A 24,041-nucleotide genomic window follows, 5' to 3' on the forward strand; every position below is an offset into this window, starting at 1 on the left:
ATCGATGCCCTCTTTTAGGCATACAGGCACCTGCGTGCTAGCCATCATCCTGAGACGGCGGCAGCTTAGTGCCCAGGCCAGTCGGTGGCAGGCCAAATTGCTCGTTCTTCAGAACAGGGAGTACTTGAAAACAATCAGGAGCTGTTTAGTTGACATTTTCAAGCATGACTTTTTCCCTCAGCCTTCCCAGCCAGCACTCATTATGCCTCCATTTTTCGCAGTAATAAATAGCAATAATCCAACGAAACCCCTGAAAGAGTGCAGCTAGCGTGACGTGACGGGTCCGACATTCTGGATGCCGTCGCTAGTGTTGCCTGGCAGTTATTACCACTACAGACCATTTTTATTCATAGTTTTTTATTCTGACTCGCGGGTACGAATATGGATGAATGCTATTACTATGCATGAGTCCTGCTTTTTTTCTTTTAATACTTTTTTTTTAATAAAAGACGCAGGAGAGATTTTTCCCATCAGGACCTGACAAAGGGCCATCTACCTCCAACCCTGAGTATGATAAATCACAAACTGTTTACTTCCCACCACATAATTCACTGGCTAATTCTGCAGAATCTGTTTTTGTCATAGACAATTACAGTGGGGGCCACTTTGACTGACAGACAAAATAGCCTTTGTTGATGGCGCTGCCATGTTTTATTAGTGTCAGGGACTTCAGAACAGTGCAGACACACATTTTAAGACTGCACGCTGGAGAGGTGGCGGATGGGACTGATGTGGTACATACTAAAACCGTAGCTTGATCAACAGGCCGGAAAGTGCAGAAAACATCTCTTAACCTTGTGGTACAACGGACGCCACAACAAATACAATTTTGTATTGAAGGGTTCACCCAAAACAAGAAAATTTCTTCATTATTAACTCATCCTCATGTCATTACAAACCTGTATGACTTTCTTATGCAGAAAACAAAAGAAGATATTTTTCAATGCTGATAACCAAACAATACCACATTGACTTCCATTGTATGGACACAAATCCACTGAGACATTTCTCAAAATATGTTCTTTTGTGTTCCACAGATAAAAGATGACACGCAAGTTTTAAATCACAATTTTTTTGAATGACATGAGAGTAAATGATGACAAAATTGTTATTTTTGGTTCAACTATCCATTTAAGAAGAACTTTTTAGTTTAATAAATGGCTGCAACAACTCAATCTTGTTAGGGCAGTTAAAGGTGCATTTTGCATTTTTAAGCAAGTAGTATTCGTCACATATGGTCACGTGATCCCAACATGACAGCCCCCATATGGCAACACACACGACGTACAATAACACAGATGTTTGAATATACTGATATGACTAGATTGTTTGTATCATGTAAGTCTAAAAATTTTCAAGATTTTTCAAAAGGTATGATATTATTGCTAGGGGGTAAACGGCTTAAAGACATAAAATAATTAACATGGTCAAAAAAATTCAGAGTTGACCCAGAAACGAACATTATCAATAAGCCAAGAAAGTATTGTATGTTTTTAAGACCCAATGTTAACATGACAGATTAATGATTTACAGTGTGTTAAGAGTGGTCTTGAATGTGTGTGCACCATGTGTTTAACTGTGAAGTTGTCTACTAAATGCTGCATAAAACACCGTATACTGTGATATTTATTAGCCCACAGATTAACAAAAGCAATACCTCTTTCACTTTCCTTCCAATTAAAACACACGGAAAAAATAAACATAAATCCATGTATGCATTAATGAAGCATTACTGTTTAAAGGAAAACTTAAATAAGTGCTGAGCTTTGAATTTTCTAATGTGGATTTGAACAAAAAAGCAGGTTTAACATGTAACACTGAATAACAATGATCCACCACAACACATCTATTTTTGCCACCCTCACATACAGTACACAACCAAATTATCAGCCGTCTAGACCTTGTTATTAACACAGGATAAATCTCAATATACACAGACAGCATTTGTGAGAATTTTTAATTGAAGGAAGTAAAGAAAGATCAATAAAAGACGTATGCTGTGTAAGCTAAGGCAGTGGAGGAATACTAAAGGCGAGGCAGCTGGCGTTTTGCATCACTCACGCTAAATGAAGACCGATAACCTAAACAGCACGAATGAGCCGCCTGTTGTTCCTTTTTTGAAACAGAGATACCTGCACATAAAAAGCCACTCATTCTCAATTTAGCTGAGCCGAACGAAACGTAAATGTTCAAAAAGCCCCTATTCACAGAGGAGCCCTTGGTGTAGGTGCCCCTTTATTAGCCATATTAGGATCACTGTTTGATGTGTCGTATTCAATAAGCAAAAATCCCTAAAATCCAAAGTTTGACGTTTTTTGGAACTTGGATGAATGGCTGGGAGGTATCAGTCTATGTCTATGGGGACCAGGTTAATTGAGCAAAATGAAATCGTAAACTACGAACATGGAGAGTCGCACTTATGAATAATCATAAACCAGGTTCCTTTGGGACATTTGCAGATCAATACATTTTCAAAAGTAAGCACTGCGGGAATTTATACATCAAGTAAAAAAAACCTCAAACCGAGTAGTATTTGCATTCATCTTGGATGCTCTAAAGGACGAACGTGTTTTGAAGGAGTTTGTGATCAAAGATCAGAGCAGAACCCTAATGAGGGACGAAACGAAGCAGCCGGGCCAACTTCAGTCCATGACAGTGTGAAGAAATTCGAGGAAAACTAGCGACGGGTGCAAAACCCGCACATTTTCACTTACATTTTTGGTGAAGCAGAGGTAGCGCGTGACCTTGGATTTGAATATGCTGTCCTTCCACAGGTTGCCGTCGAAGCCATCTGTTGTTTGTGCAATCTACATGAAACAAAAAAACACCCAGAGAAGAATGTGCATTGAGGTGAGATCAAGTTAATGTATGGATGCCAGGTGTGTTTCCTTTTTTTTTTGCCCGGATCTGTTCATACTTGACTTAATTAATGCATTCTTGAGCTCTCGCTCCATCTCATTAGAGCCTGACACAAAAGAAAGTTCTTAGCCTCTGAAAAAAAGCTAAAAATATCACCAACCTATGGGACAGCAAGGATCACATAAGATCTCACAAAGAAGGCGTTGTAGAAGCTAAATAAGACTTTACTGTGCTCTACAGAGATCTTTAGAACTATATAATAGTACATGATAAGCACAATTATGTAAGATCATAATAATTGTTTTAACAAAATGTGGAGATGTCATATACATTTATAGATACAGTATACGGTATATACTGTATATTGTTTAGAAAAGCTGCTGTCCTTCTGAAATCTCCTGTCATTACTTTTTGGGATATAGAGGGGGACAGACTGCTGGATGGATACAGCAAGTGCAGCCGTTGACTCTGGCGAAAGCTCTCAGGAAGAGTCTATACATCAACCACAATTTCCTCCCCATCTCCCTCCTCCCCTTACAAGACAACCCATCCTGGCCACTTTTTCCAGGTCAGTGCCCCGCTCCTCCTGTCAGCGTAAACAAAGAGCCGGAGCTGTGAAGCCCAAAGTCAAACAGGGAGGAACCAGGCACCAAAGGAGTCAGTATGCCACTGCGCAGCCGGGGCGGGGAACGCACCATGAATGTGGAAACAGTTGCCAAGCGCTGGGACCAGTGGAGGGGGGGAGAGTCTTGTCCTTCCTTGAACGAACTCAACAGTTTGTACTTAATAAAGGGACGCTTGAAGTCTTTCGTAAGGGGTTTGATGTCAACTGATGTCAACAGCAAATTTGGAGACTGTACTCCAGTCTTTTAATATTTTGCTTATATTTGGTTAACATATAAAATGGAGCATGCAAAGGTTTAGAAAAGCGTTTTTTTGCGGAAAAAACAAAAAAACTTTTACAAAAACGGGCAAGTAAAAAAATCTAATTTGGTTTAGACAAACTCATTTAATTGGCACAATGGGTGCTTTTTGCCATGCTGTATTTCACTACAAATCGCTACTGCGCAAATGTATTTAGCTGTGAAAAAGTTGTTAATAAATAATTGTGTTTGGTTGCGCAAACAAAGTGAAGCAGTTGCATCCTGCTGTGTGTGATGGAGGGAAAGGCCAAACGGAATGGGACCCCCGAGAGCACGCCGGTGCCATGTGGCGCACACCGGATCCTCAGCGCCAGTGGGCAGAACCCAAGCGCCGTGCCAACCCACATACACGCACAACCCGCCGGAGACGGCAACAGTTGGCGACCCGCGGGGAGGGATGGGAAGTGAGGGAGTGAGAAGAAAGAAAACATGGAGGGAAAATAGGAAAGCGGAGAGGAAGAACTCTAGCTGCCCGTGAGCCTAGCGTGGGATTTTTGTTTTATATAGTGTATGCTTTGTGCTTTGTTTTATTTACAAAACTTCCCCTCTATCTTTCCGCCCTGATTCTTTTCTCTCCGTTTTAGACACACCCACATAGACAAACACACACCCAATACGCACACACACACAAAGTATATTCCTAGAGGCCATTGATACTGTTGTCCTAGTTTCCCCTCTCAGCGCTCTGGGATTGCTGAGAGTTGCAGAAGCGCTGGAGAACCAGCCACCCTTGTGTCAGTGCCATCTGAGTCCTAAACCAACAAGGCATGCTGGTGCCAAGCTCTGTTGGAGGCCTCATCTGAAAGAGTTGTTAAGCTGTGTCCTCCAGGCAGGCAACAGGATTCGAGACCAGATGAAAAGTCATAGTCTTCATCAAAGAAAACTTTATCATTCAGTGAATTTGTGTCGATAAGAGTAAAACTGATCTTTTAAAGAGCTAAATAAAACATTTATTATTTTTAATAGTTCCAACTTATAACTGCCTATTTCATTCTCATTTGTACTTTATAAGGTCCAAATTGCAGATATACTGTATTTATAAACAGTATTTGGCAACTGCACACTCACGACATTGTAATCTGCTGGAGGCTCTTTCTTGGATGCCAGCAAACCAATATCAGTGATGGCTTCAGACTGTAACTCTGATATAGCATTGGAGATATCCTGAAGATCTGGCATCCTAGATAGAGACAGAGAAATAAACTTTAAATAGCACACACTTTAGCTATGTTTAACAATTGTGCAATATTATATTAATACTAAAAACCTCCCACATCCCACTAACACAAAGTGCTAGGCATAAATATAAAGTAAATCCCAGTAAGAACATGCAGCACACTTCAGAGCTGTAAGCATTGTGTACATTTATAATAACATGAGCGTCTGTAAAGTCTCAATTCTCTATTACATATAAATTTGTTATAAATCTATATGCAGTAAATTAAAGGACCAGTGTATGAAATTTAGCGGCATCTAGCAGTGAGGTTGTGAACTGCAACCAACTGCTCGCCCCACCCCGAAAAATATAACAAATATAGTGCTTAACAACGTTATTAGAACACACTTCCTCTCATAAAAAAGGACAACACAATTTTTTTTAAAAGCTTAAAACTAAAAATGTTATTGTCATTTATAGGCAAATAACAATTTGAAAAAACGAAATAGCCTTTATTCATAGTCTTTATAGCAATTAAATTCAACCAATTAAAATTATTTTTCTGCTAAGGACTGCAAGTAAATAACTGAAATTGATCCGAATGAAAAAATAAAGTGCTTTCCTTTTTTGGTCCCTTTCTTGTAAAACAGTAAATTCGAAAACATGAATAACAATAATTCTACTTTAGCCTAAAAGATATTCCTGTGATGAATTCCCATTACTAGTGGACTTACCATCATAGAACCATAAAATTTTGATTTTGGAAATCACAAAATACTGTTATACATACAGTACAGTATACATATAACATATTTTTATGTAAAAACTATGGCATACGCCAGGTTCATCAAACATATTAATTCATATAAAACGATAGACGATAGACAAAGAGCACAAACCCACATCCATTTACACATGACTCCATAATAAGTCTACATGTCTAAAATAGAGTCAGTGTTAATCTCAACTCCTTGTGACAGAAAGCTGAGTGATTGCATCATGGCAGCGCTAATGGCCAGGCGTAGGAGCCTCCTAAAGCTGAAGAAACAATCATGCGGCAGGTCTCGTTTGTACACTAAATAAGCAGCACAGACACAGACAATAATACTGCTGAGGGCCCAATTAGCAGTGTAATTAATTACTGCAAACCTTTTTTCCTCTGTAATGAGCTCCAGATATATGGAGTGGGCTGACGTTACGTTCTGAACGGTTTCAGATGAAATGGTTTTACCGGTGGCTGTATATAAAGATGAGGGATCTTCAGTCTTGCATTAAAGAGTGGGAGTAAACTTTTCACTACATAAATGCCACCAGCATTTCTCGGCTAGAAATGGGGTAGTGATAGCTACGGCCTCCACACTTTTCTGTTTGTCTCACACATTTATTGAAGAACTGTATTTTAGAATAGGGTTTGCTGGTTTGTATATTGCTGCATATTATTTTAGTTGCATACACTGATCTATAATTAAAAACTGGATTGAACATGACGTCATAATGTTGAAGTCACTGTGCCAACATATTGGGGAGAGGGCGTGGTCAGTTCGAAATGCATTTACAAATCCACATTGAATTTAGCTTAACTCAATGTAAATAAAAATGCAACCCCAAATGTTCAACCTGTTAATGTTAAAGCATTTAGGTGAAACAACATTTGAATGATCATTTTGCTACAGTTTTGCTTCACTATCTTAAACATATATAATCAGTCCGGGGAATGCATTTTCAATTTAATTTTGCACCTTAAAAAGCGTTAAAATATGAACTTAAATTACATATTAAAACTAGTGTATATAATTGAATTTTCATTTTGCATGAAACGTTGCACATATGATATTTAATATGAATATGTAAATACATAAATGCATTGTCAGTTTACATATTGCATTGTCAATTAAATATTGCTACTAAAATGCTTCCATATCTTCTGTGAAACACGAGAGCAAATTTTAAAGGCCATTGAGACCCTGCTTCTTTTTGGAACATAAGGGTGAGTAAAGGACATGATTTTCATTAATAAATAAACTGGCCCTTTAAAACATTAAGTCTACGTACTAATTAGACATAAATGTCTCTGTATACCTTTAAGGCGATAAATGATAATAGGCCTGCGAGTAAAAGCCAGTGGACCCAACATACATGATGTGAGACTGTCTAGCAATACAAACATAATTAGCTTCCACTAAGTAAAGTCTCTCTAAACAACAAGCAATGGCAATCAGATATTTTCAAGGAAATCTAGATCAATCGTTGTCTATTTTTGTCCTGAGATGCTTCAGTCTAATGTGTACGCATGGCTCACCAAGGATTAGTGACCCGCCTGTGCAGAGGGTCCTTTGCCCTTTTATTAAATTACGTTTGAAGCGACCTACTGGAGTAAACGACATAGTTATTGCATTCAATCTAAATGTTTACTGAATTTATTGCAATTATGGTTATTAAATCTAAAGGATTTACAGAGGCTGAGTATATAAAGTCGGTCAGAGGGACTTATTAAGGGGAACCGAGGATGGCAAATTAGCTTATGGAAGGAGAATGATTTCTTTCTTGTGTTAATTTGTACACTAATCAATGCAGCCTTTTCCTAACCGTGCTGGGCCATTTGATTGTAAAGCTACTTTAATTGAAAAATGGAGCGCAGGCTGTCCAGACAGAGTCGAGGTTCTATTGTACTAATGATGCGCACACGTCTTATAATGTCTGTATGTTGGAGATCAAACGGAATGAAACTGCACTAGATTTAAGAAAATTTGCCCCACACACTATTGAGGACACCACCACCAAGCCCATGAAGATGAAATGTCTCATAATAAGAATGAACAAGGTTCACTTATAAACTTTATTTTTTGTATGTAAGTCGCTTTGGGTAAAAGCGTCTGCCAAATGAATAAATGTAAATAAGTTTACTAGTTGCAATTCTTTAACAGAAAACTGTTACTGACCCTTAAATTAACCATAGTTTAACTACTGTATGGTATTTGGTGCACACAAATACAATCGTTTCCATAAAACGTAGATTGTGCTTAAAGGATTAGTTCAACCAAAATTAAAAATTCTCAATATCATTTACTCACCTTCGAATTGTTCCATTTCTGTATAAATGTCTTTGTTCTGATGAACACAGAGAAAGATATTTGGAAGAATGCTTGTAACCAAACAGTTCTTGGACCCCATTGATTAACATAATAGAAAAAAATACTTTATAATTTTTTGTTCTGTTGAACACAAAAGAAGATATTTTGAAGAATGTAGGACAGCAAACAATTCTGGGGCACTTTTGACTACCATTGTGATGTTTCCTATTGTGCTAGTCAATGGGGTGAAAGAACTGGTTACAAGCATTCTTCCAAATATCTTTCTCTGTATTCATCAGAACAAATACATTTATACAGATTTGGAACAACTAGAGAGTGAGTAATTCATGACAGAATTTTCATTTTTGGGTGAACTGCCCCTTTAAATAGAAACGGTAAACAATCTGTCAAACCACAACTAGCCTTCGCTAAAACAAATCATCTGAAAAGGTTTAACAACGTTATACTGTCTTTAAAACGATTTATACTGTTTTTATACAAAAGGTGCTTTTGTTTAGACGCGCGGTCGCGGGCATGTCAACACAGAACACACGTGCGCTCGCGCGTCTTATGTCTTTATGGCGATGCCTTCATTTACGCGAACATACATCGCAAACCAAGAGCAATTTTATTCCACGGAATGATCGATGAGTTCGTCATTCCTTGAAGTTGTCTTGCTTACCTGAAAGAAGCAAAGAGCCAGGGAGGCACAGCAAACTTTCTCAACCTTGCACTCCACTTTTACACTTCCGGAATGAGTCAAACATTATCAGCCTGACAATTATTTACTAGCAGGATCAGCACCTGTTGTATTTGTTTAATGGCTGAAAAACGTCTAAAAATGAGTTAGTGATTAAAAAAGCAACACTCATGCAAGCATCATTGAAGCATATCAACTGATCTCATTGTGATATGTAAATAAGACTTTAAACTAAATACTCATTGCAATAAAACATGATTTTATCTGTTAAGTAAGTAGCAATGTACAACCATGTAAATGCCATTAATGTACAGAAATGTATACTTTTATCAACCAGCTTCATAAGGTCTCACCATGAGATGCTATTTAGAGTATTGCCCATCAAAGATGTGCTCTGATTGGCTGCTTTTCCTTTATTATTACTATTATTTAGTATTATTCACTCAAGTTCATCCATTTTATTTATTTCTTAACAAAAATCCAGTTTTGAAAATAATGTGTTGGTGCAATTTTATTTTTTTAACTATATATTTTTTTAAACAAGCATGAACCTTTAGCTCATGAGAAACATCTCAGTCAAGTGATCCTTGACCCATTCTGTATATAGACCCATTCTTGCATAGCAGAAGATGAATAATCTGTACATGCAACGGGAGACTACACACTTGTGAAGCCCAGCGAGGTGGAACAGATTACGGCACAGCCAATTGCGTGGCATAAGAATGCATCAGTCCGCATCTTCTAATGGCAGCCGCACAGTGGCATAATCCTGATGGATCTTCCTCTGTCACTCCCTTGAAATAAGTTTCCGAGAAGAGAAAACGTTCCGTGTTATTCGGGAGACACAAACTACAGCAAAAAGCATCTGTTAGTGACCCATTGTTCCGCTGGAGCTAATAATGCACAATAAGATCAAACGCACGGGAACTTAACAAGATTTAATGAACATAATAAGGTAATGAGACCTCTTACGCTCATCATCATTCATGACAAACTGACAATGAATCAATGCCCTTGCCCCAGAACAGGCGCCCGGCGCTTGTGTACGCTACAGACGTGTCAATGAGAGACTAATGGATGCCATCTCAGCAGAGACTCACTGTGTCAGTTTGGCTCGCAACCAAACCACCCAAAAGCTTGAGAAAAACGCGTGGCAGATAGTGCACGCGCTACATGTGTTTCATGTCAGAGTCCCTCTACGGCGCCGAGGCACGTCAGGTCACACCTGCTAAACAGCGTTGGTATGCAAGCCGTGATATAATGAGCTTTTATCAATATTTAAAGCCAGTTGAGATGCAAAAGAAACGCACAGATATATACCTGAATATGGAAGTGCATTGTAGATTGTAAAAAATAAACTTGGTTTTTAGACTTTGGTGCTTTGACGACACAACAGCTAACACAGCTGTCAAGTGCTATCTCACATACTTTCTGCAGTACAAACATCTCCACTAACTCCCCGAGCTGTTCTCCTTCATCCTGCTGTGTTATAGTGTCAGCTGAACTTCTCAATGTCACACCTGACTCTCCTGACGAAGTGGAAAAAAGACTACACGCTTTCTTTAACACCTCAGCTGCATTTCACAGACATGCCGAAGTTGATGAAATAAAACGCAGAGTGCGGAGAGATGTTTTCAGAAGGAAGGAGGAACGCAGGGAAGTGGCACACCTGTTAAAGTAATGGTCTAATTATGGAAAAGGTGGTGAAGCGCTCAGCGCGAAACAGTCAGCGATCAGCATTCTCACGCTAACTGTGAAAGCCGTCAGCCATTATGGGCTGGTTTTAATGTGCGCCCCAATGCATGCTGGGGGTTTGTGGGTAAGATGAATGATGCCTGCATGTGTGAATGTGTGCGCGCGTGTGTGATGGGGGGGTGTGGATGGTCCGCTGAGCGATGCAGATGGTACATGGGAGGGGGATCATTAGATACGAGGATGCTTTGTTTGCAGAACTGCATTTCTTACATTCCAATAAACCGCCTCTTCTGGTCCAGTAAATGCCAACCGTACGGTTCACGTTCAACGCTCTTAATTTCCTACAAAGGACCTTGTCAAATATATTGGATAATAAGGACTTGCGAAAATCGCATATTATGATGTTTAAATGTCATGGGGAACTTTAAAACAAGCAAACAATAAAACAGGCATGTTCAGATCTATAGAGCATGTTGTGGAGAATGTTTCAACTCCCCCGGAGTGATTTGTTGCTAGGTTTATGGATCCTGATGTCAACGGCAACATTCAGAGTATATAATGCTGCCTTCACACGCTCTAGGAAATTCAGAAATTCCCACTTCAACCCAGAAATACTTGTAATGTTTCAATGCTACCAAATCATTAGTAACATTAATTACTTTTATTATTAAATCCAGACGTTACTTCCGGGTTGAAGTGAGAATTATTGAATTTCCGAGAGCATGTTAAGGCATCATAAATGCAGCAGATTTTACGCAAAGATTACAACTTGATCATTGATATGCAGCAGTCAGTTGCAACCTGGTCTCATGGGAATTCGTAACTATTTTACGAGATGGCTAATTCGTTTGAATTTGCATGATGTGAATCGCACAAAAACGTACGTCTATTAGAATAAACGCAATACTGAAGCCCCTCCCCTAAACCTAATGTCACTGGCCCAAAACCAAATCGTACTAAAATGCACGAATGATATCGTACAAATTCAAATGAATTGTTATTAGCCACCTAGTAAAATTGTTACAAATTTCCATGAGATTGTGTTAGCAGTTGACAACCTATTCTGCATGTAATATTAATAACCAAATATAAAAAACAGTTTTGTATAAAAATAAAATAATTGATCCTAAAATTATTATTTAGTCGTTTATAATTATTCACCTATTTATTTTGACCAAGTAAATAAAAAACATGTAAAAACTGTTTCAGTGGCAACACTATAAACAAACGTTTGGGCCACAAATGTGGCCCAAACGAAACTTCCGGTTTCAGAAACCGCCGCAAAGTGTAACGCAAACTCTTGAGTAGTTTTAATTTTATTTAATACAATTAATATACAATTAAATATTAATTAATTAATATCAATAATAATTCAATATAAAATAAGTTGTTATATTATAACTAAACTCAGACCAGAAGTTAACTTCGGGCCATGCGCTACGTCCGATGAAACGGTCTACAGAAAACTCCACAGGTAACCTGCAATTTTATGTTTCAAACAGAGATGGCGCAAAAGAGGCAAAGTTATAGAATAGCTTAATTCATACCAACACAATCTCACAGCAATTCGTGACAGTATAAATCCGTACAATCTCATTCATATGTTTAAGTATAATCTGCCTTCACGCAGGTGATGGTTAGGTTTAGGGGTGGGGTTTCAGTATTGCATTTTTCTACTAATAGTATGTTTTTGTACAAAAAATATAAATTCCACCTCGTAAAATTCCCACGAGATCAGGCTGGTCGCACTATTCAAAATGAACTATTCAAATTTTAACAAGGCAAAGAGATCATTAAAGAAAATGCCATTTTCCTTCTACTGTACATTCAAGTTACTCTGTAATCAACGTTAAAAATTAAGTTTAAGCACATGTTATGGGTCAACTACCCCTATATAAATGGTGGTATATAAACTATAGTATATGGGGCTGATGCTTATCAGAGACAAATCTTATAATGTTTTCTAACTTTATTGCATGTTCTTCAGTAGCTGTTTCCTGGAATGTTCAGGGAATGCTTGATGCTGTCAAGCAGCAAGAAAAACATTTAAAGAAGGCTGAAAATGGCTCTCCCCCATACGTGCATGAAAGAAAGGTCATTGGTTGTGTTTTCTAATTTACCAACACTTGTCTGGGGACCTAAAGAGATGGAGATTTCTTTGTTACCAGCCAGTGTAATAATATCCTTATCTCAACCTGGGAAATCTACGGAACCCCTGGTGACCTCAGTCGGCACACTCAAGCCATTACTAGCGGAAGAGTGAAAAATCCACCGCGCTCGTTTCAAATATGATCCCCTCCACGCTCCCTGGTTCCCCTTTTACCAGCAGCATATGAAAAGGCCCTGTGTCTCCTCCTGAATAGCTTATAATAACGTGCTTTAAGAAGCGCAGCCTTACTGCACCCAAAGGAAGCCGCGGAGTGCCTGGATGTAATATCCATGTATTTTCTGCAAGTAATTAAAGGTCAGTTTGGGTTAGGCTACAGTTGCCTGGCTGGTGAAGTCCCTCATGCGGTCCAAGCGCTCTTTTTCTTTCATCAGCTTTGATGCTTTGCCAAATGCGATTACATCTTTTTTAAGCCATCTGTTTTCTTGGCACCACCTATGCATAAGTTAAAAATGTATCCTTATTGCTATTACACCGTCCCAAGTTCATTTCCTTTAATCAAGCTATGGCGTTCGCTCGAGAGCTAATGTTATACAGCTTAAGGTGAATGCGGTTAAATAGCGATGGTTTGAATTTAGTGTCCCAAAATGATTCAATTACATTTATCAGACCTCCGGCATGAGCGGACTCGACCTCGCATAATATTTTCCGAAGCACTCGCCGTTTGATCTTAACCCAATTTAACAAGGTCAGATTTCCAACCCTGACTCCTACAAGACTCATCAATACCGTATTTGCCTATAGATTCCCTTGCTGAAATGGCCAACCGCACCACGGTGCCACACACACACACACACACACACACACACACACACACACACACACACACAGTGTCAAAAATGCTCAAACCCATGCACGACGCGCATTCACAAACACGCACGCACACTCTCCAGCGTCTGGCAGCAGGTCTGGCTGGCTTCGACTGGCTGCGCCTCACCGCCCTTGTGCAGTGGTGTGCCAGTTGTGTCTCCCCCCCACTGCTGCGAATGCCACCATCTGGTGAGCCACGTGGACATCATAATCTCCCCTTAATTACATTAGCGCCGCAATCAGTTACTGCATTACAAGGCCCGGCGAAGAGCTTTTAAATCTTGGAGGAAATCATAAATAATTGCACTAAGTACCCGGCGCCAGATGTGCATGCCAACTTGGCGGGCATGAGATAAATAGTCGCCCTGCCGATGACGCCGTTCAATATCGGTGGTTTTTTTTGGACGATGTCATCTTTTTTAGCCTTTGCTCTCTCTGTCTCTCTCTCCCTCCATCAAACCGTAGTTATTTTGGCTCTCCTTTCAGCTGCTGGCATAAGAAATAGCAAACGCTTAGCGTCATTACCGTTACGCTGCTGGACCTGTTGCTAGAGTTTTGCAGGAAGAAACGGTCATCGTGGTGACCGATCTGAAGCTGCTGCAACTTTTTTGTTTGGTTTGAATGAGTTTTGGTCATCTGTCATCAATCGGAATTAAAATGTCAAACGTGCTTTCAAGCATCGCAGGCTTTGTCTTGCGAAACATCCAGTGTTGATTTATTTCACGTCATGTGTTTAATTAAAAATGTGTTAAACTGCATTCAGATATGAAATTGCATTATTAATGTTCCTCACGATTGCAATTGAATCGGAGGTCAAAATGTGTCTGTGTACCCAGAGGAAAATTGGTCAAAGGATGCTCTTTCATAGCTCAGTCATATTTCATTTATGTATTTACATTTACTCATTTAGCAGATGCTTTTATCCAAAGTGACTTACAAATGAAAGAGCATTTAACATTTTGTCAATAAGCCAACAATAAGTGCATTAAAGGCGGGGTGTCCGATTTCCGAATTACGCTCGTTTAGACAAAGTCGGGCCGAGTACCAAAACAACCTCGTAGCCAATCAGCAGTAAGGTGTACAGTGCACAGGACGGACATTAGTCGAGCCGAGCGCTGACGAAAGCAAAAGATGGGGGTAGGGGTGTGTCTGTTTTGGTGATTTGAACATCAACAACGGAAAAGAGAAATCGGACACCCCGCCTTTAAGTAGGACCATAGATGAACAACCCTGTAACTTCATTTTTAAGATTTTTCCTTATAGAGAAGTAAAACTCATGTTTTCTCTATGGCTGCGTGTGTGGCTTCATCTGCAAACCTTTCACAGTTCACTGACACAATTGACAAATACAAGCTGAAGTCATTTCCAGTCGAAATGCAAACTTAATTTCGAGCTACAGCAGAGTTAAAGGGGAGTTATCTTGACAAATGATCAATTATACTGTAAACAATTGTCTTGCTAATTGCATTCTTATCGCTCAGTTTGCTAATTGCTCAGATTAACGACAAATATCCAAATTCGCCACTTGTCATTTTTAAAGTCCTCCTGAACTATAATGTCTGGCAAGAAGCAGCACGGAGAATGATTCATTGGATCTGAATCACCCGATTCACAATTATTCGCTTATTGTGAAAACACAAACGGCTGCGGCATTTATCATATTCAAATGAGGCGCTAAAATAAATGATGCCTGGGTAGGAGGTGCAGACTGCGTTTGGCATTTGAGAGAGAGGAAAAAGAAAGATAGAAAGAAAGAAAGAAAGAAAGATATGCCAGGTGTGTGAAGGCCCCTCTGGTACTTTGTCTCTATGATGGAGAAAGTGATGTTGACCTGCCTTGTGTCTGTTTTTAATCAACAAGAACAATGTGCCTCTCAATTTTTTACTGATCATAGTAATTTGTATAAAATATAGACAATATGCTTGTGTACATTCTTATCAAAAGGAAATTGCAATTGCAGCCATTTATGGTGTTTTCATTTTTAAAATAATTTTATGACAATGACATATTCGATTATGGTCAGGGTGTGGGTTAGAATTAGTGTAGTAATAACAATTAGCTGATTATAAAAACAATGGTATACAACGTAAACATGTTTCTATGTGAGTATGAGTATGTGTGTGTGTGTGTGCGTGTGTGTGTGTGTCTGACCACATAGGCACTTTACCTCGTCTCATTTGCTTTCATTCCAGCCTGAGCCTTGTTAGAATAAAAACCAGAGGGGGTTGACGATGGTGAATTCCAGGTATTGACTAAATATATCTTTTCATTTATCATAATTTCTCCTTCCCACTTTGTCGCAGCTTCACTGTTTAAGGAAGATGGATGACACAAGATGTTGTCTTGCCTTTCAGACTCTTTCTGCTCGGGTAAGTGTGTCCAATGCAGAATTATTTTGCCAGTTTATTACTCTCCAGTAAGCGGCTGTCACTGTGTTCCCACTCGTGTCACTTCCTGTTCGAGCCCGTGTAAGGGCTTATCTGAGTGGCGTTAGCTGTCAGATGGCTTGTCAGCCATTGTGGCTCTATGGAAACGTAGTTGCGACGGATTCCAATTGTAAATCAGCATGTAGATGGGGTGTGCTTTTAAATTATTGTGTTTTTCGGGTCTCTGGGGGGCTTTATGTTTTTCTGGCTCTGTGCTTATGAAAATAGACAGTTATTTTTAGCAAACACTGAAATCAATAATTCTCATCTATCACAATATCGAGGTGTGTAGAGGCGGATGTTTAACAGCTTTGTGCAGTTGGTATATTGTAAAGTGTAATACTGATTTGCAAATGCAGTGCATTAAGGTGTCAATCATAAATGACAGGTGAGCAAATAAATGAATATCGCTGTAGAGACGCCATCCGCTATCAAAACTGTATCAACAGGCGAACGTTTTACAAACAAATACTTTACACTCTCACGCTTGTATGCTCAATGTCGAGTCTGGAGAGAGAGAGAGACAATGTTGCCCTTAAATCCCCCCAGTATACCCCAGTCTCCGTCGCACCGTGCCACAAGGGCGGCCATTAATATCAGGAGGGGACAATTCCCCCGGTGCTGTGACTTATGAGAGGGGGTCTTGCACGGCACTGTGACACAGACCCTGCTGGAGTGGAGAGTTGTGGAAAGCGCTGACTTCCTCATAAACCAGAGATGAAGCCCAACCATCTGCTGCAGCGCTACTTACCTTCAAGCTTTGGACTTACTGTTATATATAATACTTCATCATAGAGCAGCCCTACAGTCAGCAGTTCACCGCGTATTCAACTTTGTGAACTTTTAATTGAACTTCTAGCAGTTTTTGGAGTGCACCTGTTTCTCTTGGAAGGTCGGTGACTGCGGCGCTTCACTATGTGTGCAGGAGAAAAAGTTAAGGAATGCATAAACAAGGTCTATGGAGGTTGTGGCCTGTGTTGTTTTTATGATATTGGGAAAACAAAGGGGTGAATAAAACTGTTATTGTAGTTTAATTGGTAGAGCATGACTCTGGCAACGCCAACGTCGTGGATTTGGTTCCCAGGGTACATGCAACTAACAAACTGTGTACTTTGTGCACCATGTCGCTTTGAATAAAAACATCTGCAAATTAATAAAATGTAAAACATTACGCAGAGCTAATGAAATCTAATAAAAAAGGCTTTTAAAATGAAATAATACAAAAAATGTACAAACAATAATATTCTCATATGCAACACACAAATGGAAGACATAAAATGCTTTGTGCCTAGCTTAATTACCATATGTTCAGGATTGCCACCTCAGAAGTCTCGGACAAAAATGACCCCATTAATTCAAACTGGAAACCAATCCAAAGTATTAGTCATTGAAGGCTTAACTTTACTGTCCCTAATACCTCTGCCAAAATGCAATCTATTAGCAAATCCAAAAGCGGTAACATTTGGTTGCCATAAATCTATCAACAAAACAGAGACAAACAATGTTGAAAGGAAACACAGTGACTTCAAAACAAATGTATAATGTTTGACAGGGTTCAATTAGGCAATTGCATAGCTAATGTGAACTGATGAACGACAATGGGTTTATTTCCCAAAGTACTCTTCTTTTTCTTTTCATTATGAAATTTTTTCACAAACTATTTAACAATGAAATTACATTACATTACAAAAATAAAGGTGCTTAAAAGGTTCTTCACAGCGATGCTATAGAACAGTGGTCACCAACCCTGCTCCTGGAGATCGACCAACCTGCAGACTGCAGCTCCAACCCTGCTTCAGCACACCTGTCTGTAATTATCAAGCAAACCTGAACACCTTGATTAGATAATTCAGGTGTGTTTGATTGGGGTTAGAGCTGAAATCTTCAGGACGGTAGATCTCCAGGAGCAGGGTTGGTGACCACTGCTATAGAAGAACCATTTTTGGTTCCAGAAACAACCATTTAGTCAAAAAGCGCTTTTCCACCATCGCGCCGAACCGTTCTAAGCATAGTCTGAAATGGTTACAGTTATGTTTCCACGTGAGCCTGGTTCGACACGGCACGATTACAAACTGTTCTCGGCTCAGAATTTTCACAATGTTAGACAACCATGCCGAATCGTGCTAATGAATGCGCGCAGAGCCGTTATAGCTCAGTCTCTTGTGTTACCGAGGCAGCGCGTGACTCGTTTGTGTTTACATTCTAAAAATTTCCATTATCAGCCCTGCGGTGGAAAATGAAACCATTTACGTACCGGCTGGCATAGATCGGCACGGAGTGGAACAATTAAGCAACGAGAACGATTCGGCGCGATGGTGGAAAAGTGCTCAAAGGTTCTTTAAAGAACCATCTCTTTCCTTTGTATAACCTGAAGAACCTTTTATCGCTACAAAGAAACAGAAAGAATGTTTTGGATGTTAAAGGTTCTTTATGGAACCATTTGGACAAAAAAGGTTCTTCTGTGGCATCAAGAAGCACCTTTATGTCCTACAAAATTAGTCACTGTGCATAAGTTATGAGTCATTATGTAAATTTCCTGCACACTCATTGGATAGGAACACATTAATGATTCAAATCTTTCCATTGCATCTAACAATTTTACATACACAAATGGTGCTTCAAAAGCTTCTTCGATGCCAAAGAAGAACCTTTTGGTTCCATAAAGAACCTTTAACATCTGAAGAACCTTTCTGTTTCCCAAAAGATTCTTTTGTCTTCAGATTATAAAAAGTAAGAAAGAGCTGGTTCTTTAAAGAACCATTGACTGAATGGTACTTTGTTGGACCAAAAATGATTCTTCTATGGCACAGCTGTGAAGAACCTTTTAAGCACCTTAATTTTTAAGAATGTACGGTTCAAATGTAGATCAAATGTAGCTGATGAACTAACATTGCGTCAATACTGTAACATTGTAAAATAAACCGATGCATGAACTCGCACAGAAACAGTCGCACACACAAACCCACCCGCTCGCACTCTCCGCACCCCTCTTCCCAAACTCTCCCAATATCTTCCCCACGGCATTGTGTTATTTCCATTATTATTAATATCTGCCAGTTTAATTTTCAGCCCTGTCATAACGTGACAGCCTAAATGACTAGAGACAATCGCTTATTGATAACTTTCCCAGCAAACCTGCCACTGGAGCCAGCTGATCAGACCAGTCTCTCACGCTGCGGGCGTCTCACATGGTTGAGATAATGGGCCACTGCTCCCATGCTGAAACAGATTGAATGTGCAGTCAGTCACTGTCTTCCTGAATCATACTTCAGTCTATCAGACAGACAGACTCGGATTATCATTTTACAGACGTGGGGGAAGGAGGAGGGAAAGGACGAGAGAGAAAGATACGGTTGTGTTATGTCATTCAATTTTGCGTTCGTCTCGATTTTACATTTAAGCACCCCGGCCCACAACATCAGCCCGCGGCTCGGAACGAAGCGTTAACCGACGTTTCCATACTCGCTATTCGATTCCTGCCAAGAACTCTTGATTCATGATGAATGTCTTTCTCTGTCGAGTATCCTGTCACTCAGATTTCTCTGCTATGATTGCAGACATTACATCACCTCTGTCAAAATCAAAGTTAACAGATCGGGCGTCAATAGGAGACCATTCACACTCTGAGTCAGTGTCAAACCTGAGAGCCCAAATGACACTTGGATAGACGTTTTTACAGCAGCACGGGTCCAAACGTGTCAGTCTAAACAGTCGACCGGGCTGGACGTATATATGTTTCCGCTGGTCTGACGACTGTGGTAATGTACTTTCTGCCAGGCAGACGTCTTCCAAGTTTGTCAAAACTTACACACGAGAAAACCCCTGATAAAAGATAAATAAATGGATAAATAAGCAGACAGTCTGATGTAGTCTTAGCTGAAATCCAGGGGAAGTTTTTTTGTTTTGTTTTACCACAGCACACATCAAAAAAAAAAGAAGGGATTAATAATACATTAGGATAACCAGACTGAGAGAGGATAGACATTAGGATAGAACCAGACTGCATGAATTGAATAAACCAAGAGCGATACTGTAGAGTGAAAACAACAACAAAAAATTACTTATAAAACTACACCTCGGCCTACTATAGACCTACTGTATTGGATGTTTGAAGGAGTCACCATGGCGACTGGTACTGCTGTACTTTACTGTCTGTCAGGTTCTTCATTATGAAAGAGCGAGGTTTCTCATTGGAGAGCCGAGAGGAGCTATGAGAGAGAAAATAATTGGCACGGAGGTGTAAAATTCCCCCCTGTTCAATGCCAGCTGTTTAAAATATGGATGGTGTTGTTTTGGTTTGTTGGATTCTGTTGGGGGTGCGCAGCATATTACTCTGACCTCTTAAAGCACACTGAAAAAGTAAACAAAACTTTGGTGCGCTTATGTCAGCTGAAGAAATTACAGAGTAGGTTTTGAGAAAACTGACTTCTGGTAGTTAAAGCTGCAGGTTTTTACACCAAAGGCTGTACCAACTTAGAACTTAGCTCGCAATACTGAGCAGCTTGTAAGAACTTAGAAACAATTTTGTCAATTTGATGAATTTGGAGAAGGGCAAAGTACAATGGGCAACAATATACTAAAAAAAGTGTAACAATATAGCCTACTATGTGTAACGATAAAAATATATATATTATTTCAGTGTTATGGCAAATTGTTTTACCTGCAGTTAAGTATATGTTTTTTTTTCAACACTGTAAATTTTACAGAATTTTTTGAAATACAGTCAAAAACCATCAAATTGCAGAAAAAGTTGGCAAATTTACAAGAAAAACAGGGGAAAACATGTAATTTTACACTATTTTTTTATTATACAGAATATTTCTGGTGTCCTGTTTTTGACAGGGTTTTTTATGTGTACGTTTACTGCTAAAAGTTGTTTTTTAGGGTTTACTATGTAGCTTTTTATTAACTCTTAATTTTTTGTAAAAAAAAATGTTTCAGAGACAAACCTATTCACTTTTTACAAATAGGTTGAATCAAATGTTGGATGTTATCAAGTTCATAACAAATAGTGTTTCCAAAAAAATGTTAAATTTAAAATGGAAAAAGTTGTAAATTGTTACAGTTTAGGAATAAATCCATTATTTGAATTTTATTTAGTAAATGTTGTAAATATCACAAATATTGTGATACTATTTTGAACCCAGTATTGTGCATTGTATCAAATCGTGAGCTGTATGTGTCTTCACACCGCTGTTTTATGTCATTTTGTGCTTCACTGGTCTCTAAAACATGCTCACTTATAATACTTTCTTGAAAAGAAAAGGTAATTTCACATTTGCTTAGACACAACCCAAATTTAGTGCAATGTGGTTTTGCAAATCTTTTAGGTCTCAATAGATATCACACAGGGTAGGATCTACATACAGTATAAAGAAACAGCAAACCCAGATGTCATCAAAAAGCAGCACGATGCACTTTGGCTGTTCATTGGCTGGCTTTGCCACACCATTACACTTATCTTCATGTGCCTGATTTGATTCTCTTCTCTCATTCACATCCCTTTGTTAAGTCGTGCATAAATGCATAGATAACAAAATTATTAAATTAAAGGGAAGGCCCTTGACGTTTTTCACTGTCGCCTTAAATCATGCATGAACGTGCTAATTATCCAGGCAAGGCTAAGAAGGGCCCATCACGACTGCTTTAAATCCAATAAACGTCCTGACCCGATCATTAGAATTGACCATCTATCAGGGCCATCGAGTTGCACATTGTCGTTAACCGCCGCTTATAATCCTTCTTGATCAGCACTAATTACAGATAGTGGGAGTGAGTGACCAATATTTTCAGTAAGAAGCTTAGATGTTTCTGGCTTTTAGCATCACAAAGCAAAGGAGACCCCTCGGGTTGGGGATGTTGGTGGTCGTCACACCTTTCTGCTTAAAAAGAAATTCTGGGAGGCTTGTATTTTTATGCAATAGGAAACAAGCTCAGTAGTGTCTGGTTATAGTAGTTGTTACTTCTTCCTTAATGTGAATGCATGTCTTGATCAGTTTATGTGTGAAACAGAGAATCCATCTTCAAAATGCTTAGAGGATAGTTAAAGGACAAAAATGCTGTGATCATTTATTCACCTGCATAATGACCCTTTCTTCTTCTGCAGAACACGATATACGGAAGATATTTTGAGAAATGTCCCAGTGGTTTTGTGTCCATACAGCAATGTTGTTGGGTTAGCAACGTTCCTCAATCTTCTATTGTGTTCTGCAGAAGAAAGAATGTCATAAAGGTTTGAAATGACATGAGGGTGAGTAAATGACGAACGTATTTTCATTTTTGTGCGAACTATGCCTTGAATTCAATTCTAGTGTTTACTTAAAGCATTTTCTAAATATACATACTGCACATTAAAATCAATGTAAAAGTTTCTAGGTCACATTCTATTACGTAAAGGGAATTATATATTACAAATAAATAGGAATGAATCAAATAAATAGGAATTCATTTTCTATCCTGTGATTAATTTGTTATATGCATATCTGTTTTAGTTATAGGTATAACTAATATAGTTCCTCTGAATATTTAATGGTAACACTTTGATCTACATCTTAGCTGAGTGCACATATTAATATTCCAGATTCTAAACCTCATAAGGAATCATTACCACAGAAAAACAAAAATGTCACATCAAACACCAAACTTGCTGATCTAAAACTAGCAAACACTTGAATAAACCCTGACTAGCAAACATTAAAGGACCGCATGTGACCTGTTCCTATAGACCGCCTAATTAACTGAATTACATTCCTTAAGGCTAGAAGGGCGATCATACAAACAAACTGTGGTTTCTATAATGATTCCTGCAGTGGTGGAAGCCGACATTCTGCTAACAATCCTGCGGGTCTGGCTCTTGCCTCGCTGACTGGCAACCCCAGGGCCTCACAATGCAAACAACAACAGAAACAGCTGCAGCAGCAACAACAACAACAAAGTCTTGTCCTCATTTACCCTCCAGCTGGATTTGTGCTCTCAATGTATTAGGGCCATTAGCATCCCAGTTATTTGTATAACGTTTGCGGGTGACGATATTTCGCAAGGCATTACAAACGAAATAACGGAAAACAACAGGGCCGAGCCTTGCGCTCATTCGAGGGCCACCAAATCGGCCGTCACCACACTAAAAATCCCCTGCCAGCATATGTTGTCTGACCTGGTTTTATTGGCTCTCGATTGGGCTTGAGGTCACATTAGACACTCCGCAGTTCTACCGCAAACACCCCGAGGAATGCACGGGTGGCACGCGGCGGGATTCCGCACACAATCCGGCTTTCATTTCACGCGAGGGCACAAATCCTCGTTCATCCCAGCCTCTTTCCCTTCATAATCACATAATAAAACCTATGAAATCATATGCGCACAAGACTTGTTTCATTATGTGACTTGAACAAGTTTTATTGATCACCACAATGTGAAACTCTCAACCTCATTTATTTTGGCTCTGTGGTTAATCGCAAATCGTCCACATGTGCAAGTCGAACAAATGTCAGACGGGGTTCATTTATATAACACAGGGAGGAAGGAGAAGCTCGGAGTGTGGGTTATTGTAGGTAAGTATGAAGTGTGAAATAGGAAACAATGGTCACGCCGTGTCTGTGACTTCACAAGAGGACCCCTCTGAGGTTTTCCGGATTGTGAAAATCCACATATCTCTGTCTTCCTTTCCTCTTCCTTAGAAACACTTAGGCGGCACACCATTCTTCTCCGCCTTTGAGCATTGTTCACGCTCTTTCTGCCGAACGCTTGAAAGCACCCCATTTTTCACTCGGCCACTTCCTCGTGGGACCCCGGCCCAGAGAGCAGCAAGCAGTGGATATGTTTTATTGGACTGTTGCTGACAAATAAATCTAAATATGTATTTTGGTCATGCTTGTAGGCAGGCGGTGTCCTTTGGGGGTAGAGGTGGGTGATTATCAGCCATAAATAAAAGTAGCAGGTCATTCACATGTGCATGCTTTTAAAAAGGAGAGAGAATTTTCCATGTGTGTATTCCAAGTCTTAAGGGATACTCAACCCAAAAATGAAAATTCTGTCATCATTTTCTCACCCTCAGGTTGTTTTAAACCTGTATACATTTCTTTGTTCAGTTAATATTTTGAAGAATTTGGGAAAACAAACAGTTCTGGGGCACCATTGACTCCAATTTAATTTTTCCTACTATGGTAGTCAATAATGTCCCAGAACTGAAAATTGCTAACATTATCCCATAGATCTTTCTCTGTGTTCATCAGCAC

At 39.3% G+C, this 24,041-nt stretch overlaps 1 protein-coding gene across 1 annotated transcript in view; it reads right to left on the minus strand.

Annotated features, from left to right (window-relative positions):
* mvb12bb (multivesicular body subunit 12Bb) overlaps nt 1-24,041 on the minus strand; it is a 65,737-nt gene that overhangs the window by 33,835 nt on the left and 7,861 nt on the right. The window contains exons 2-3 of the mRNA XM_057357279.1: nt 4,851-4,962; nt 2,715-2,807 (exon numbers count right to left, since the gene is read on the minus strand). Coding sequence (XP_057213262.1) covers nt 2,715-2,807; nt 4,851-4,962 — 205 coding nt within the window. The remainder of the gene's footprint in view (nt 1-2,714; nt 2,808-4,850; nt 4,963-24,041) is intronic.

The sequence above is a fragment of the Triplophysa rosa genome, linkage group LG17 (genome assembly GCF_024868665.1).
Source record: "Triplophysa rosa linkage group LG17, Trosa_1v2, whole genome shotgun sequence".
Lineage (NCBI taxonomy): Eukaryota > Metazoa > Chordata > Actinopteri > Cypriniformes > Nemacheilidae > Triplophysa > Triplophysa rosa.